Source organism: Eublepharis macularius, chromosome 4, assembly GCF_028583425.1.
Source record: "Eublepharis macularius isolate TG4126 chromosome 4, MPM_Emac_v1.0, whole genome shotgun sequence".
Classification (NCBI taxonomy): domain Eukaryota; kingdom Metazoa; phylum Chordata; class Lepidosauria; order Squamata; family Eublepharidae; genus Eublepharis; species Eublepharis macularius.
The window spans coordinates 44,928,117-44,946,321 of record NC_072793.1 but is presented as its reverse complement, the minus strand read 5'-3'; the positions used below and the strand labels follow the sequence as shown (position 1 = coordinate 44,946,321).

The following is an 18,205-nucleotide window of genomic DNA, read 5'->3' as shown; positions in this document are numbered from 1 at the left end:
CTTGTAGTCTGGCCCTCAGAGAAAACCCAGTGCCCAGCTTTTCTATCACACCTTGCTCTGACAACTATATCTCTTCAGCTCTAGCTAGTACTGAATGGAGGATTCTTTTGGCACTAGTAACTAGATTATCAGAGGATTAAAACAATATGCTACACTGAGAACCTGTGATTAGTTCAGTGCATTATTTTGCCTTTAAAACAGCCACAGGAATTAGGTGCATAAAATACAGAGCAGGTACACATCCCTTCTCTGATCAAAACTGGTCTTCCCTAGGTTGCTTTTAATTTTGGTATGGGGAAAAAGTGAAGACAGAATCCTGTCTTTTTGCTTTATTGGAGGTAAAAGTAGCCCAAAGATGATGGTAGATTGAAACTGATGAAACAGCACATAAGGAAAAGAGTTGATTCCCTCTTCCCCCAGTGCCACCACTTTGAATTATGAGCCTCTCCCCTCACTCCTGCACGTTGTAAACATGTTGGTAAACTACATGTTTGGATGATGTGTTGACAGATCCCCATGATATTGTGCAGCTTGGTGCAGACACTGACCTGGCTACAAATACAAGCTCAGGTGAGAACTCAGCACATTTGGTTCTATAACAATTCTTGCAATTGTTTCCTCCCACCATCCAGTAACATTGCCTTCACACATCTGCTGGGAGGAATAAAATGCCCCATATTTCCCCAAAAGAATGATGACTCTGAATTTAAAACAAACAAACAAAAAACCATTATACACACAAAGTTTTTTACTACTACATAGCTATAATTTGTATGTGAATTTAAGACAGCCCTCTCTTTTCCTTAATGGCTTCGAAGAGCACAACAGTGAACTTCACCCAACAGATAGATCAAGATGGGTAGCCGTGTTAGTCTGTCTGTAGCAGTAGAAAGGAGCAAGAGTCCAGTAGCACCTCTAAGACTAACACAATTTGTGGTAGGGTATGGACTTTCATGAGTCACTTCTTCAGATACAGCTAGAATGGGAGTCCATCTGTCCTTATAACTTGGAGAGTGGAGTGATCTCAGATGCTGAATGTGTTGTGGAGTGATTTCATATCACCAGCTATTGTCATTTACCAGCTATTGTCATTTGGCATCTGAAATGCAGATATAATCCCAGTTTCAAAACAGAGCAAAAACCTGTATATATCTAATCCCCAATGAAGACTTGTCAATTTCAGAGAGTCCACATGCATCTTGTATAATACATCTGCTGTTCTTGGTGTCACATGTCTGATACATTAGAACAAGTATCACAGGCCCTCCCTCCTCATCACATAAGGTGCTGAAGTCCCCTTCCCAGCAGACACATGATCTTGCTTACAAACTACATTAACATGCTCCTACTACTGCTTGCAGCATACTCTTACAGTGCCATCCTAAGCAGAGTTACACCCTTCCAAATCCACTTAAGTCCATGGGCTTAGAAGGGTGTAACTCTGCTTAGGGCTGCATTGTTAAGAATATAGCATGCTATGCCCCAAATCCAGGCAAAACCTCTACTACAACATAGACTACAAGTTTAATACTTCCTGCTTCTTGTACATTTACCCTTTTCTGTCCTGTGTGCAATTAGCTACCATTTATGATGTACAGGGAATACATATATTCATCTATAAACTAGTGTGTACGTGTAGATAAATGCACAGAAAGATAAGTTATAATGCAGACATAGACATTGTGTGCATTGTCCCTAGCAATAAACACACTCTATGATGCATTTCTGCACACAACTTAACATATCTTATACTTATGCATCAGTAACACCCCCCCATCTAATTCCCTATTTGCAGTTGGATTCCCCCCCCCCCTCATTAGAGCCTCACTGTTTTTTAGGGCTCTGCTTATCTGTAGCCACTCCCTGAAGAATATACCCCTTAGGTACCATAAACTTACAACACATCATCATGTTCTTACTTCCCATTATTCCAAAACAGAGAGGGGGACAGGAATGATCAAACTCTTTCCAAGCCTCTCAAGCCTCCCAATGTCCCTCTATAAAGGTAGTACCTCCAGCTCCTGGTCTGAGGGTGTATCTGCTTCTGAAAGAGACATCCTAACCCCAGGAGACGCACTCCAGGCCATCTGTCTGCTCAGGACTGCGTGCTGCCTGCACCCTCACTTCCTGCCTGTTAGTTTGAACGGCCTTTCCAGCCTATGTGCAAACAAACCACTTCCTAAACAGAGTTCCTGTATTCGTTGGCACTACCGGAACAGGCCACAACAGTAGGGAGTAATGACGGAGCCTGCATGCCTTCTGCTGCCGCCTTGCCTTCCCACATCCCTCTTGAATGAATATGAAAGACATACGGTCACCCACAGTATTATGACCGAGTGCAGAAGACGCCTTTTAAATATTAGCCTGGTTGGGATTCTTCAGTGAAATAGACAAGCCTATGGCTAGAGGATATGTGCAAATTAGTTCCTTGGGGCATGGGGGACAGAAATACAGATACACAGGAGAACGTATCTCACCGACAGGGTAGTAGATCAGTTCTGTACATCCAAATGATGTGATGCATGGCTTTACAGAAAGATGCCACCCTTGCAGTCCCAAGATCTGGCACTATTCCTCCTTTTCTCTTTATCATCATCATCATTAATGTCATTTATAGTCCGCCTTTCTCACTGAGACTCAAGGCGGATTACACAGTATGAGATTAGTACAATCAATATCAAGTACATTTCAATACAGTATCAAGGACATTTCATAAACAATACCATAGGGTAAATAGATACAAGTTTAATAGACATAACATTAGCAAGAATCCAATACAGAGTAGAAAAAAATACTGAAGCAGAATGTAATCAATTCTAGGACTAACATTAGACAACATGGAGCACTGGTGGTACATAGGAGTACATATTTAAAGCAGCAGATAATATGTAAGGCAATATAGTGATGAAGTCTATGGTCCCTAACTCATTAGCAAAGCATCTGAGACCCCATCCCTACAATACAGCCCTCCCATTTGAGTAAAAAGCCTTTTTGAATAGTTTGGTTTTGCATCGTTTACGAAAAGCCAGGAGAGAGCAGGCTCTTCTGACTTCCTCAGGCAGGTCATTCCACAGGATAGGGGCCACCACAGAGAAAACCCGTGTACGGGCTGCTACTGACTTCACCTGTGTGCAGCCTGGCACACATATCTATGGGATATCTTGTGCAGTGTCTGATTATACCCCCTTTCCTCATGGTTCCATATATTAGCAACAGTAGACTGAAAAGTCAGCCTCAGTATCAGCCTCTCGCATATCACACTAACTATACAGTCACTTTTTTGAAGGTCTGGAGCTTATGCTTCCCAATTTCATCCTCCAGTGTAATATCCAGCTTTGTATTTGGCAACAGTACATTTTTGTCCCATGTATTTACAGCTACTGGGAAGAAATCAGATTGAGGTAGGTGAAAAAACAAGAATATCTCACTCGCTTTCAAGCAAAGCACCCTACTTTAGAAGTAAGAGAGAACAAAGGAAGCTAGTGAAATGCCTCACTGGAACTGTGCTTGCAGCTCAGCCTTCATGTAGGCCCAACTTGTATGTGGCCTGGCTCAGCCTCAGCTCTGGGTTGGAACTGGGCCAAGTAACAGTGTAAGCAGCCTCAGTGCTCAGACCGGACACTTTGTGATGCAGAGCAGGAAGTGGAGCTGCTGACTCACCCCACTTCCCTCACAGGCACAGCAGACCCTAATGTTATTCAGCAGGATTTGTGGCATGTAAAGAGGATCATTTTCTATCGAGTGTTAGAACGGCATGCCTAAGAAGGGATCTATACTGTAGGAAAGAGAACAGAGCATTCATTTATTTATGTATTGTTTCATAAGCCCTCAATGGAGAAAGAGAAGTTACAGCTCCAAGGAGCAGATCATCTCCCCAGCATCTACATCACCCATTTGCTATGATACTGCTTTATGTTTGGCTAATTCAGGTGGATTTTATTCTGACTTTTGCAGGGATAATTACAGTAGAACAAGTCCATGTACCTTGATGAAGGTGGGTTTACTATCTCCCTGGTAGTTCAGGTTGCCCCAAGTTCAGCAAGAAAACTACAGTCTACAGTTAACATGTGACCAATGGCACCATCAAAAGCAGAATCATGCAAGGGCCTCCTTCACCTCCAAAACTTCAGATTGTTATGGAAGAACAATGCCCATCTGACACTACACCCTTTATGCTTGATGCACAACCCATGGGCCTCCAGCAGCTGTCTCATGTGAGGCTTAGACTTTGACTCTGCAGCCGTGTTTCTTGCCCCCTTTAAGCTGGTCATCCTACTGGAACACACTGCTCTGCTACTGAAGGCCACACAGTGTATTTCTCAACAGAGTGTATGCAAATGTGCAGCTTATATATATAATCCAAATGAAACAAAATGGAGATAAGCAGTTTTAGAGGTAAAAAGGCTTAGAAAACTATGCAGCAGCTGGTGCCATGGCTCTTAGAAGGGAGACAATACCCTGTTAGAAACACAGAGCTGGAAGGGAACCCAAGGGTAATCTAACCTAGCCCCCTGCACAACACAGGAAATTCACACCTTCCCACTTCCCTCTATACCCAAAAGAAAGCAAAAAAAACCTCTTCAGGATCCCTGGCCAGTCCAGCCCGGAGGAAAATTCCTTCCTGACCTTAGATGACAATCGGCATTTCACTGGATATGTAAGAAAGGGCCACGAGAGCCAAATATTAGCTTATCCCTTCATGCACTCCCTCTCTTGACCTGTGTTCATTCATATTGAGTCAGAGAATCATCGTAGCTCTAGCCTCTTCTTAAATACGTCCAAGGAAGGAGAGCCCACCACCTCAAGCCTGTTCTACTGAGGACCACTCTGTTAGGAAGTTTTTCTTAACGTATAGCCAAAAACTCTTTTGCTTTCATTTTAACCTGTTGTTTCTGGCCCAACCCTCAGAGGCAACAGAAAACAACTCTGCTCCATCCTCTATATGACAGCCCTTCAAATACTTGAAGAGGGCTTAGCATATCATCTCTCAGCTGCCTCCTCTCCAGGCTAAACATACCCAGCTCCTTCAGCTTTTTCTCATAAGACTAAGGCTGCTTCCACACATGTTGGATAATCCACTTTCAATACTCTTTAGTGAACATTTGGAAATGCTTTTCCATGTGTGGAACAAAAAATCCACTTCCAAAGGATTGCTAAAGTGCATTGAAAGCGCATTATTCAATGTGTGTGGAAACAGCCTTAATCTCCTGACCCCCTCACGATCTTCACTGCCCTCCTTTGGACATGTTCCAGCTTGTCAACATCCATCTTAAACTGTGGTGCCCAAATCTGTACACAGTACTCCAAGTGAAGCCTAACTAGCACAAGGTAAAGCAATACCATCAACTTCACGTGATCTGAACACTATCCTTCTGTAGATATAGCCTAAAATCACATTTGCTTTTTAAGCTACAGCATCACATTACTGACTCATGTTCAGCACATCATATAATAAGATCCCTATATCCTCTTCACATGTACTACTGCCAAGACAAGTCTCCCTCATCCTATAAGTGTGCCTTTGATTTTTCCTGCCTATATGCAGAACTATACATTTATCTCTGTTGAAATTCATTTTGTTAGTTTTAATCCAATTTTCCAGTCTATCAAGATCACCTTGAATCCTGCTTCTGTCTTCTACTGTTTGCAACCCCTCCCAATTTAGTATCATCTGCAAATTTAATTATCTTCCCCTCTATTCCTTCATCCAAGTCATTTATAAAGATGTTGGACAACACAGAGCCCAGGACAGATCCCTGAGGCACTCCACTTGTCATTCCTCTCCAAGAAAAAGAGGAACCATTTACAAGCACTCTTTGGGCATGATCTGTCAACTAGTTACAAATCCATCTAATCATTACAGGAGCCAAAGCATGTGTTATCAACTTGTCAACCAGAATATCACGTGGAACCTTATCAAAGGCTTCCTGAAATCAAGATAAACTTATGTCCACAGCATTCCCGATTCACCAAAGCAGTAACTCTCTCAAAAAAGAAAATAAGGTTAGTCTGACATGACTTGTTCTTGAGGAACCCATGCTAGCCCTTAGTAGTCACAGCTGTCTTTTCTAAATGCTCAAGGACTGACTGATTATTTGTTCTAGGACCTTTCCAGGTATGGCTATCAAGCTGATGGGTTGATAATTGCCTCCTTTTTTCTGCTTCTTGAAGGTGGGGACAACACTTGCCTGCCTCCAATCTTCTGGTACCTCACCTGTATTCCAAGAATTTTCAAAGAGGACAGACAGAGGCTCTGCAATTACAGCACCAAATTCCTTTAGTTCCCTAGGGTGCAATTCATCTGGTCCTGAGGACTTGATTTCATTTAAAGAAGCTAGGTGTTTACATACCACCCCAACATCATATGCTGCGATTCCATTTCTTCCTCATGAGTTCCCTTTCTGCCAGGGTAAGCACAGTTCCCCTTGCAAGTGAAGACCAAAGCAAAGTAGGAATTGAGCAGTTCAGCCCTTTCTTTATCACCTGTTAAAATCCCATTTTCCTCTCTCTGCAGTGGGCCTAACATGTCCTTATCCTTTTTCCTGCTCCGAACATAACCAAAGGACCCTTTTTGTTGTGTTTAGCATCTCTTGCTAGCCTAAGCTCCTACTGAACTTTAGCCTTTCTAACACTCTCTCTACAAGCACTGGCATATTCATCCTTGGTTATACAGCCCTCCTTCCATTTTTAAATGTGTCTTTTAAATTTTCAGATCTTTAGAAAGCTGTTTATGGAACCACCCCAACCTCTTTAGGTGCCTCCCATTTTTCTTTCTCATTGGAATAGTTTGTGATTGTGCCGTCAATATCTCGTTTTTAAGTTTCGTTTTCGTTTTCCCGGCCATGTCGGACGTTCCTCTCCACAGGTCCGGGGGGAACTGTCTGAGCAGCCTGACTGGGTGGTTGACCCACGAGGGTTAACCTCCAGGATTCCCAGTGAGGGAGCCTGGATCCGGGGCGCCGCGGGAAGAACCCTCTGGAAGCAATGCAGGGGGTAAATTGCCTGCTTGCTCCAACGGAGGCCGGCAGACTTGCGCAGCACCGCGTGTGCTGCCGGGCCATGGAGAACGGCAATAAGCAGATTTAAGGTGAAGACCTGTAAGTAAGCGAATCCCTTCTGATTTTTAAGTGTATGCGAAGGATCGGTGGAAATTGAAGCTAAAAAGGCGCAGACTTCTTCCCCTGCACCGAGTTTCGGAACTTAGTTGGCGCCCCCCCCCCCCTAAGATGGCGACGAGAAAGCAGAGCCCAGCAATGAGTAAATCGGTGATGGCGACATTACAGGGGAAGGGGGAAACTTTGGAAGAGTTGGTGAGACGAGCAGTTTTCAATGCTGTGCAGCCCTTTGTAGCGAAACTGAATGAAATGGGGCAAAAGGTTGATTCAGTGGAGAGCGAGGTGAAAGCCATTAAAGAAACAGCGACCGGAGCAGAGCAGTCTGCGCACGAGAACGCAGTACTCATGAAAGCAACAAGTAAGGAAGTGAAGCTTTTGGAGAATCAAATAATAGGATTACAAGTGGACCGTGCCCAAACGGTATTGCGTCTTCAAAATGTAAAAGAAGAGCAAAGTGAAAATTTAAAAGATTTGGTGTCTGGACTTTTGGCACCATTCGCAAAGGCAACTAAAGAAGAGATAAAAAACGATATTTTGGAAGTCCGGCGGACATCTTCAAAGTATGCAATGAAGCGGCAGCTGCCTCGCGAGATTATTATCGACTTTTCATCTAAGAAGACTCGGGACACCATCTTAGACAATTCGGATAATGTGGACTTGGATTATTTGGGCAATAAGGTTAAAATATTGAAGGATGTTCCATTTTTGGCTCGTAAAAGAAGATTCAAGTATAAATGACTTGCGGCTTTCTTGAGGAAATGTGATATAAAATATAAGTGGCTCTTTCCAGAAGGCGTCTGGTTCAGATATAAAGATCAAACTTACAAGATCACATCGGACGCGCAGCTGACAGACTTTTTGTTCAACCATCAGGAGTTTCAGCAGGAAGAAAGTTCGAAGTCTGAAGGGGAAAGTGGGGGGGAGGAAAGAGCAGGCGCAGCTGCTCCAGCTGCGCAGAGAGAACTGAGACCGAGACGCAAGGGGGGGGGAAGAAGTCCTGATCCTGAATATAATCTGTATTGTATAAGACCTACCAATCTGATAGCATATTAGAAAGTTAACTTTTAAGAAAAATTGCAGTATGAAGGGAATACAAGACATGTAGTGTAGTGTTTGTTGTTTGTATGTTGATTTTCCCTTTTCCCAGTTCTTCCTCCCCCCCCCTTTTCCCCCTCCCCTTTATACTTTTGTAGTCTTCTGTAGTTTTTTTGTTAGATATTAAAAAATAAAAAAAACTTTTTAAAAAATGTCGTTTTTAAGAAACTCCCACCCATGTTGAACTCCTTTCTCCCTGAGTTTCTCAGACCATGGGATTCTCCCCAGCATGACTTTGAGCTTGTGATAATTCAAACTAGCAATTCAAACTAGCAAATCTTACTGTAGCACAGCCAAAGGCAGTAGATTCCTTGTCACCACAGCAAGGAAACTAACAATCTTTCATCACATCTGCAGCAGGAAATACAATAATATTTTTATACGTCACCCATGGCGAACCAGAAAAAAATTATGATATGAACATTAAAGAATGGTGGATAAGGCTCAGAAGTCAACATGAAATGAGCTGCGATATATGTGATGTTTTGTGTATTAACAGCACCGGCCGAAGCAGAGTTAACCTTCTAAGTCCACTGAAGTCAATGGACTTAGAAGGGTGTAACTCTGCTTAGGATGGCACTGTAGCCATGGAGTCCATACCCGAATTTGAAAACTACAAAAATCCCCAGACCAGCTTGTCAGACTTCATTATCTTTTGCTCTTCTCATGCATGTCACACACATATTCCCTTTCAATTCTTGCTATTGTGCAGACATCTTCTTCAGTCATTCTCAGCTATGCAAAAAAATTGTACATGCTGATCTGGACTCTGCATTTTTATCTTACACTTTTGAGTCCCACATCCTTTGCCTTCACAATGTGATATTTGACAGATGTCTTGGCCAGTAAACCAAATGGTGATTCAGTAGTCTACTTTGCCTCCCTCTGATTCTGTGCTTCAGGATGTCTGCCTCTATTATTCCATTAAATAAACATTTGTGCCCCCTTCCTTTTTAAAAAGCAGAATCAATGTTTAAAGTCTTCAAAAACTGCTTCAGAAAAATGAGTGAATGATGCCACAGGTTTCCAGACAGTCAGTGCTGCGCACAACTGGTTTCTGTGGTGAACACAGAACTTGTTTCTCTGGATTTAACAAACCTGGCCTACTTCAACATGGAGATTTTTTTTTCCCCACATGGAATGCGGGAAGCCCCAACTTCAATGGCAGCATCCACAGATAGTCGTGCTCATTCTGAATGCTATTCGTGAACCTCCTGGAACTTTCCCCTTTAAATTGGGCCAAAGGAGGAACTGTGGCGTGGACACAATACCTACAGCCACTGTGGTGAGAGGGCAAAGCGGGACCATCTCTCTCCCTATATTCCCCAGAGGTTGCTTCGATCAGCAGACACAAATGGTTACTGGTGATCCCTGGCCCCAAGGAGGTTCACCTTGCCTCAACCAGGGCCAGGGCCTTTTTGATCCTAGCACCTACCTGGTAGACCTCTGTCTGTGGAGGCCCAGTCTCAAAAAGATTTGTTATCATTTCACCGGGCCTGTTAAGACAGAGATGTTCTGCCAGGTTTATGGGGACTGAGGAAGGCGAAGCATCCAACCGGCCCCTCCCAGTGGGGGGGGGATATGTCCCCCAACCTGTATTTATTAGGGCTGTTTCCACACTGTCTATAAATAGCACGAGACTCACAGAAGGCTGCTGGCTTCCTCGCGCAATTTTTAACACCATCCAACTACAAAACGCCATAAATCACCGTTTGTGGCGTTTTGTAAACAGATGGCATCAAAAATCGCACGAGGAAGCTGGCAGCCTTCTGTGAGTCTCACACTACTTATAGACAGTGTGGAAACGGCCTAGATCTCAGCCACCCTGCCCCGTGGATCTTAAGGATGTTAGATGTTGGGTGCAAGGTAGGCTGTCTTAATATGTTTCTATTGCTGTATTTATATGACTGCTACCAGAGTTTTAATTGTTTTTATTATATGTATTTATATGTTGTTAATCCGCTCTGAGCCTATGTGTGGGGACAGTGGACTAAAAAATAAAATAAATAAACGTTTTTTAAGTGGTGGAATCAAGCTTTGCATTTCCCCTTTTCTTTTAGGGCCTTTAAAGAGCTTTTTTTTTCCTTTTCACACCCCCCCCCCCCCGCAAAATGGGGGTGGGGAGGCCACAAGGGCCCCGGGAGCATCTCTGTCATGCCAATGCTTCTATGCAGACATGGAGGAAAAGGGGGCTGGGGCAGCAGTGAAAGTATGGGGCAGGTGGGCAGTATTCCTACCCACACCTATGCTGCTTGCTATTGCTATTATGACAGGGATATGTTTTTGCACCTTGTGTGGAAGTAGCCCTGATGAGGTATACTACGTAATTATTCCCCTCTTCCCTCCAGGTGAATTTTCTAGTTTGAAATTAAATTCAAATGATTTTAATTAGCTGAAAATATTGACTAAGGAGGTCATCAGCTAAACCTGGAAAAAAAATGGATAATACATTGTTGAAATCAGGGCCCAGAGACCTGGGATGAGACCTCTCGTGTTTTGTTTCACGGTTCAAAAGCAGCTGCATAGAAGGAAAACACTACACTGAAAAACAATACTGGGGAACACTTAAATGCTCACACCCCCTATAAGCTGCCATCTGACCCAGCAGTGGAAATGGACAGGACAGGTACCTACTTGTTTCTTTGTGAGGCAGACACAAAAGCAGAGGGCTGGACTGGAAAAACAGCACAGGATGAAGAGATTTACACACACACACACACCAGTATTTCTCCTTCATTCCCTCACAGCAAAAGTTTAAACCAGAAGAAAAACACTGATTTAAATAAATTGTTTAAATCGAATTTGTACATTTTAATGTAAATAATGGCTAAACAAAGATGCATATGAATCACTTGCTTTATTCATTTATTAAAAGCAATTTAAAACCAAATAGAGCATTTATACAATTTTAGAGGGTACACTGAAGTTTCTTAAATATTTAACCCAATTATTTTTACTGTTTTAGAAAATAGTAATACAACACGTGTCTTACATCAAGGCTTATAATCTCAAATAGGGTCTCTTTTCTTACCAAAAGCAATGCAACATATTTGTAGACAGGTCCTAGCTAGAATCAGCACTAGAAGTTGCTCATATTTCCCAGTGTTCCTTTCTGTTCTATTCTGCCCCATCTCTCTACAACTGTTTTATAACCGTCCTCCTACAAAAAAGTAACTCTCAGCCAGAAGTAAGGGCTGATGGTGGTTACTGGTCAGATCACTGTACCCTCTAAGATAGCTTCATAATTCTTTAGACTACTGAGCCAATTTCAAATAGCTGGTAGTTGGTAAGTATAACACAGGAGTAAAAGACCACCCAGATGGATCAACAGAGAACATTGGGGTGATTTGCCAAATCTTGTCCCCCAGTATTAATCCACAATACAAGTGCATGAACTACTGCGCTATAAGATGGGTTGAGATGTTTTCTACACAGTTTTATCTTTGTAAGTAAAGGCTGCTTTTCATTTTTTTTAATGTTTTCATTTGGAGGCTGTCATTCTCCCATCTTTCCGAAAGGTTAGAGGTGCAATCTGAAACCAAGCACAGCTTTATCTGTCCAAATCTGCTGGGCATTCATCACTTAAGGTCAAGGCCTGGGAATCCATCCTTCCCCTTTTCTAAGCATCCAGCCTCATGAAAGAGTTCAGAAGAATTCAAAAGCTTTGGACCAACAATGCAACAATGCTAGTTGTAAAATATATTTTGTGTGTGTGTGTGTGTGTGTGAGTGAGAGAGAGACAGAGACAGAGACAGAGACAGAGACAGACCCTTATGGGGCTTTTCAAAGCAAGAGACCAACAGAGGTGATTTTCCATTGCCTACCTCTGCATAGCAACCCTGGTTTTCCTTAGTCATCTCCCATCTAAGTACTAACCAGCACCAACTCTGCTTAGCTTCTGAGGTCTGATGAGATCAGGCTAACTTGGACCAGTCAGGTCAGGGAAACATTTATTTTAAAGGAGGTTATTTTTTAAATAGAAAATTATAGTTGAACCTTTAAAAAATTAATATATTTGTTAATTAAACAAAATAGATTTTATCCATCTTGTTTGTGGCTGCTTTGAATTAACTTTTTAAAGGAATATCAGTAATCACAGATCTTTCAACATCTTGTCTATTTTGGCCCCAAGAGGGGCTATCTGATGTAATAACATTGCCACTCCGGCCAAGAGTTGTGATGCTTTCCTGAAATATTTTGGTAACTATAAGTAACTCAACTACGTAAAATTTCTTCTCCACTGATGCCATATTGTATCTTTAATGTAAGGCTTCTAGAAGCTACAGTGCAATTTAGGGGTGTCAGGTCCAGCGACCAGCAAGAAACCAAGGGGTAGCGGATGTTGGTCTGATGTCACTTCCATGGAAAAACATGGAAGTGATTGCACACCTCTCTAGGAATTGCTAGAAACTCTACGGTAAGATCAGAGTTTGTTTGGGGTGGGGTTTTTTTGAGGGGGGGGGGGTAATTTCTATAGATGACTGGTATCACTTCCAAATTTCCCCAAAGTGATATCATAGCATTGGCCTGATGACCTTTGAAAAAAAATTCTTCTGTCACCTCTTGGTGGCAAGAAATGAGAGGCAAGGGTGGGGAATCCCCTGCCACTGTCAGGGACTGAAAACTCTAGTCCAATCCTAAACAGAGTTATACCATTCTAAGTCTACTGAAGTTTAGGACTGCCCTAGTAGTATGGTATGTGTTTGTTTGATATGCCTAATTATAGTTTCTCTTCTGTTTGCTGATTGGGTTTTCCTGGCTTATTCAAAAAGTCTGCCGACTTGTTCTATGCCCCCTGAAAAGTATTTTAGGAAGGTGAATTAAGAATCCTACTCCATCTTAAATAAAAAGTATACAAAATGTATATCAGTTGGCTCCTACTCATGTAGGCCAGGTGTCTTACTAAATATTTACATCCACACAGATCAAGTGCCAGAAACCAGTTTTCTGTTTAATGTACTCCTGTGGCTGTGTGTTAAAAACCTGGTTCTGAAGGCAAGAGTCATGCTAGTTACCAGTAAGTCCTTGGGTCCACCAAAAGGCCCAAAGTCTAAGCGCAACATTAATATTTAAAAACCTTGGAAGAAGTCTGATGCTCTGTAGAGCTGCTCTTGCTTTTTATTCATTGATAGGGCTCTTCCTCTGGGATCAGCACTCAGCACTGATATAAAAGAAATGCAACGATGTTATATACAATAGGTTTAATAATAACTGTGCTTATAGACAGATTAGAGCCCCACTCAGCGTGGTGAACAAAGGCAGTGTTATTATTATCCCTACAATACAATACAGTGTTATTATTATCCCTACAATACAGAATATTATCCCTACAATACAGTGTTATTATTACCCCTACAATGCAGTGTTATTATTATCCCTATTATTATCCATACAATACATTTGGAGAGCTGGAGCTGAGAGGGAGTAGCTTACCCAAGCCCACCTGCTGTACTCATGGAAGCAGTGGGAGTCAAACCAGCAGCGTGTAGTTTCACAACCCAGCCACTTAACCACTATGCTACAGCAGCTCTCTAAGAATGCCCAGCCAGCTGGCACACAAAAGGGTCCATCTCTGTCATTCCTTTTTGACAGTGCCAGATTAAAGAAGCTAGCTATGGCTTTTGTGCGCTGCCGCCCTGCCCAGCCCGTCAGCCCCCACTTCAGATTTCTTCCTAGGCATGTGTGCAGGAGGGTCTCCATCAGCCTCAGATTAGGCAGGGGAGGGGGTTGCAGCACCCGATTCCTCCTCCTGCCTGCTGTGCCGTGATCTACAGCTCCCTTGCTCCACTATCACGCCAGCCTTCTCCTCCCTGGCTTCACCGGGAGCCCTCCCTTTATAGCATCCTTCCAGCCTGCCCCCTCCCTGGGGCATCCAACCTGCTCCCTGTGTCTCCCCCCCACCCGCGCACCCCACCACCGACACCTGTGGTGCCCTTCTGGGACTGATCCTGGTTCCACCCGTCACGGGGGAGCCCTCCCGCCTCCCTGGATTGGTGCCCAATGGAGAGCTGGTTCCCGGCCTCCCTCAACCACACACACCCCCAGCAGGGCATCCTGCTCACTGCCCCTCCCAGGCTCGGCCCGTCCCCGGCATCTGCAGGGCCCAGTTAACCTTTGCTGTTTGAAGCTGTATTCCCTGCCTTAAAGGTAACAAGGAGCAGGGCTCAGCGGGGCCAGAGATTGCTGCCGCACAGATCAGCTGTTTGGCGGGCCTCTGCTGCTGCATCGCTTCGCAGATCAGCTAGCCCACAGTGTCCTCTGGCCCTCAGCCGCCCCCAGCGCCTTCCCCCACTGCTCTCCCAGTGTGCTTGTCATTGTCCCCCAGCTGGGTAAGGGGGCTAGGGCCGGGGAAAGTGGCAGGCTGGGCCCCTGGTTCAGCATCGGGGCATGGTGAGGCTCCGGGTACAGTGGGTGAGGGACGGGGGTCGCCATCAAGTCTGGAAGGTCGGAGCCAGCTCTGGACAGCTTTCTTACTGGAAACAGAAGGCAGATTCCTTTACCTGCTTTCAAAGTGGACAGCCAAGACTGCAACAGAATCAGGATTCTACATTCCCAGCTGCAATCACAGTTCACTTTTTATTAGGCTTCTAACCCAAATACATTCTCACAGCTGAAAATGGAAGCCAAGGGTCCAAATCTCTCACTGACCCCATTCTCTAGCCCTTAGGAAACACTACCCACCCCAAACTGACAATCCTAGATTGCTTTCATCCCCCATTTCTCACTAATGGTCTTAGAAGCAAACCAATCTTGGCTCTTCAAGTCCTAGGTCTGTCTAACCAACAGACTCACCACTGCATATGGAACATGACCAGGAATCAAAGGAGGCATTGCTACAAGGCACAGGAATGTAGAATAGCTTCTGTTGCAAATCCTGGGAAGTGACATAAGCTCTTGTGCTCCAAGGCCATCCCAGACAGAGAGAGACCTTCATGGCTTAGAATGAAACTTCTTTCTTCCCTGCACAACTTGTTCTTCCTTCACACTCGTCCAAAACGCAGGCAGACAGGATTCCTTCTGCAGGGTCTTCCTGTGAGATGACCATTCTGCAGTCACTATGTCCATTAACATCTGGGTGCTTTCAGAACATAACATGCTGAGATTGTTAGAGAAGGAAATGAAGCAATAAACTGCTTTCCTGATTGTGAAAACTTTGGCTGAAATAGAAACCACACTTCTCAGTCCCTACTCTAGAACAACCATACTATCTATGGATATCTATTCCTGTACATTTACAGATATGAATATCAGGTTTCCAAACCTCTTAAGAAAGTGCTGGGCCAAAAAGCCTAGCTGGCAACAGACCTGTATTATTGAAGCCAGGCATTCATGTTGCACCTTGAGCAACAGTCTACATTTAATTCTTCATGCCCAAGTTCAAAGCATCCCGTGGACTCTTCCATAATGTCGTATGATAGATTTAAGACTGATGACCGGGTTTTGCTGGATTTCCCAACTCTTCTAATAGTATTGTCGAAGGCTTTCACGGCCGGAGAACGATGGTTGTTGGGGGTTTTCCGGGCTGTATTGCCGTGGTCTTGGCATTGTAGTTCCTGACGTTTCGCCAGCAGCTGTGGCTGGCATCTTCAGAGGTGTAGCACCAAAAGACAGAGATCTCTCAGTGTCACAGTGTGGAAAAGATGTAGGTCATTTGTATCTACTCAGGAGGGGTGGGGTTGAGCTGAGTCATTCTGTAAGAGTTTCCCAGGGTGTGGAATGCTGATGGCGGGAGGCTTCACTGTAACCTGAGGAGGTTCTTTTGCATATGGATTGGTGCTTGATGTGCTAATCTTCTCTGCAGGGCTATTGTCGGGTGTGGAGTGTTTTGTTGGCCTGGTGTTTTTCAGAACTGGAGCCCATGCTCTGTTCATTCTTAAGGTTTCTTCTTTCCTGTTGAAGTTTTGCTTATGCTTGTGAATTTCAATGGCTTCCCTGTGCAGTCTGACAAAGTAGTTGGAAGTGTTGTCCAGTATTTTGGTGTCCTGGAATAAGATACTGTGCCCTGTTTGAGTTAGGCTATGTTCAGCCACTGCTGATTTTTCAGGCTGTCCAAGTCTGCAGTGTCTTTCATGTTCTTTTATTCTTGTCTGGATGCTACGCTTTGTGGTCCCGATGTAAACTTGTCCACAGCTGCAGGGTATACGGTATACTCCTGCAGAGGTGAGGGGGTCTCTGCTGTCTTTTGCTGATCGTAGCATCTGTTGTATTTTTCGGGTGGGTCTGAATACTGCTTGAAGGTTATGCTTTTCCATAAGCTTTCCCATCTGATCAGTAATTCCTTTGATATATGGCAAAAACACTTTTCCTGTAGGTGACTGTTTTTCCTTGGTTGTTTGATTCATCCTGGGTTTGATTGCTCTTCGGATTTCATTTCTGGAGTAGCCATTTGCCTGAAGTGTGTGGTTTAGATGATTAATTTCCTCATTGAGAAAGCGCGGCTCACATATCCGTCTTGCACGATCCACTAATGTTTTCATTATGCCTCTTTTCTGTCGGGGGTGGTGATTGGAGTTTTTGTGTAAGTACCGATCAGTGTGAGTTGGTTTCCTGTAGACCTTGTGACCTAACTGAAAGTTTGCTTTGCGGATGACCAAGGTATCCAGGAATGAGAGTTTTCCCTCACTTTCTTTCTCCATTGTGAATTGTATGTTCAGGTGGATGTTGTTGAGATGATTCAAAAACTCCCTCAATTCTTCCTCCCCATGGCTCCAAATGATGAATGTATCATCCACAAACCGGAACCATACACTGGGTTTGTGGGGTGCTGATTCTAGAGCTGTTTTTTCAAAATGTTCCATGTAGAAGTTTGCTATAACTGGGCTGAGTGGGCTCCCCATGGCCACCCCATCCATCTGTTCATAGAATTCGTTGTCCCATTGGAAGTAACTGGTTGTGAAGCCTCCCGCCATCAGCATTCCACACCCTGGGAAACTCTTACAGAATGACTCAGCTCAACCCCACCCCTCCTGAGTAGATACAAATGACCTACATCTTTTCCACACTGTGACACTGAGAGATCTCTGTCTTTTGGTGCTACACCTCTGAAGATGCCAGCCACAGCTGCTGGCGAAACGTCAGGAACTACAATGCCAAGACCACGGCAATACAGCCCGGAAAACCCCCAACAACCATCTTCTAATAGTCCCGGCATCCTCTCCCACCTGGCAGAAACTGATCTCCCTTGGCCTAAGTCACACAACAGCTGAGGACCTGGACACCACAGTGTAGTTATTCACTCCATCCCAAGTCAGAAACACAATGACGAAAGCAGCCCAGATGGCTCCAGTCAGTAAACTGTTTATCAAGCTACTGTGGGGAAATGGAGGCAGCAGAAGTGGTAGTTTTATACTTTCTAATCACAGGACAACTCTCATTGGTGGCTCCTTTAATGGGATACCATGAGTAGAATCTTTTATATCTGATTCAGGTTGCAAATGTCACTAAAGAAGCTATACATCTGCAGATAAATTATTAAAATCATCATTAATAAGGGTTGGATTAAGTGGCACTAAAAACTGATGAAATTAGAGTTCTTAACTCAGTACAGTCTTAAGGAAGAATTATAAGATGGATTCAGAGGAGCCTTTCCACAGACAGAAGGGATTTCTGTCAGAGAACTTCTCCTCTCTCCAGGCCAAACTACCCCTAGAAATGCTTCTCCTAGGAACAGGGGACCCCAAGGAAATAGTATGGAGTTTCAGGTCTGCTGCAGAAGCAGGGAATCACCAAAAATCCACCATTCATGCATATAAACTCTCCAAGAGATCCAAAGCCCATGTTTTCTCCTTCTCCTGTAGCGTAAATTTTCTGAAAACAGTGTAGGCAAGTCAAACATACATCTCAGCAATCTGATCTCGGTCTGTTTAAAACTCTTCCTCTCTGGCTATCAACAGCTCTGCTGAAGTTTTACTAGATGAAACATGAGATTTAACCACCTTTGAGTGAGTCAGATCTATTTAGGAGTCACTGACCTTTTGGAGCTACAGCAATCTGAA

At 43.8% G+C, this 18,205-nt stretch overlaps 1 protein-coding gene across 2 annotated transcripts in view; it reads right to left on the bottom strand.

Moving 5' to 3' along the window:
• Positions 1-18,205, bottom strand: part of LOC129327402 (serine/threonine-protein kinase N1-like) — an 81,289-nt gene that overhangs the window by 27,480 nt on the left and 35,604 nt on the right. The window contains exon 1 of one of the 2 annotated variants that reach the window (XM_054976028.1): positions 2,013-2,087. The exons of the other annotated variant lie outside the window; for it this stretch is intronic. Within the exon in view, the coding sequence (XP_054832003.1) occupies positions 2,013-2,087 (75 nt within the window). Of the gene's footprint in view, positions 1-2,012; positions 2,088-18,205 lie in introns of those variants that run through there. 2 annotated transcript variants of the gene reach the window in all.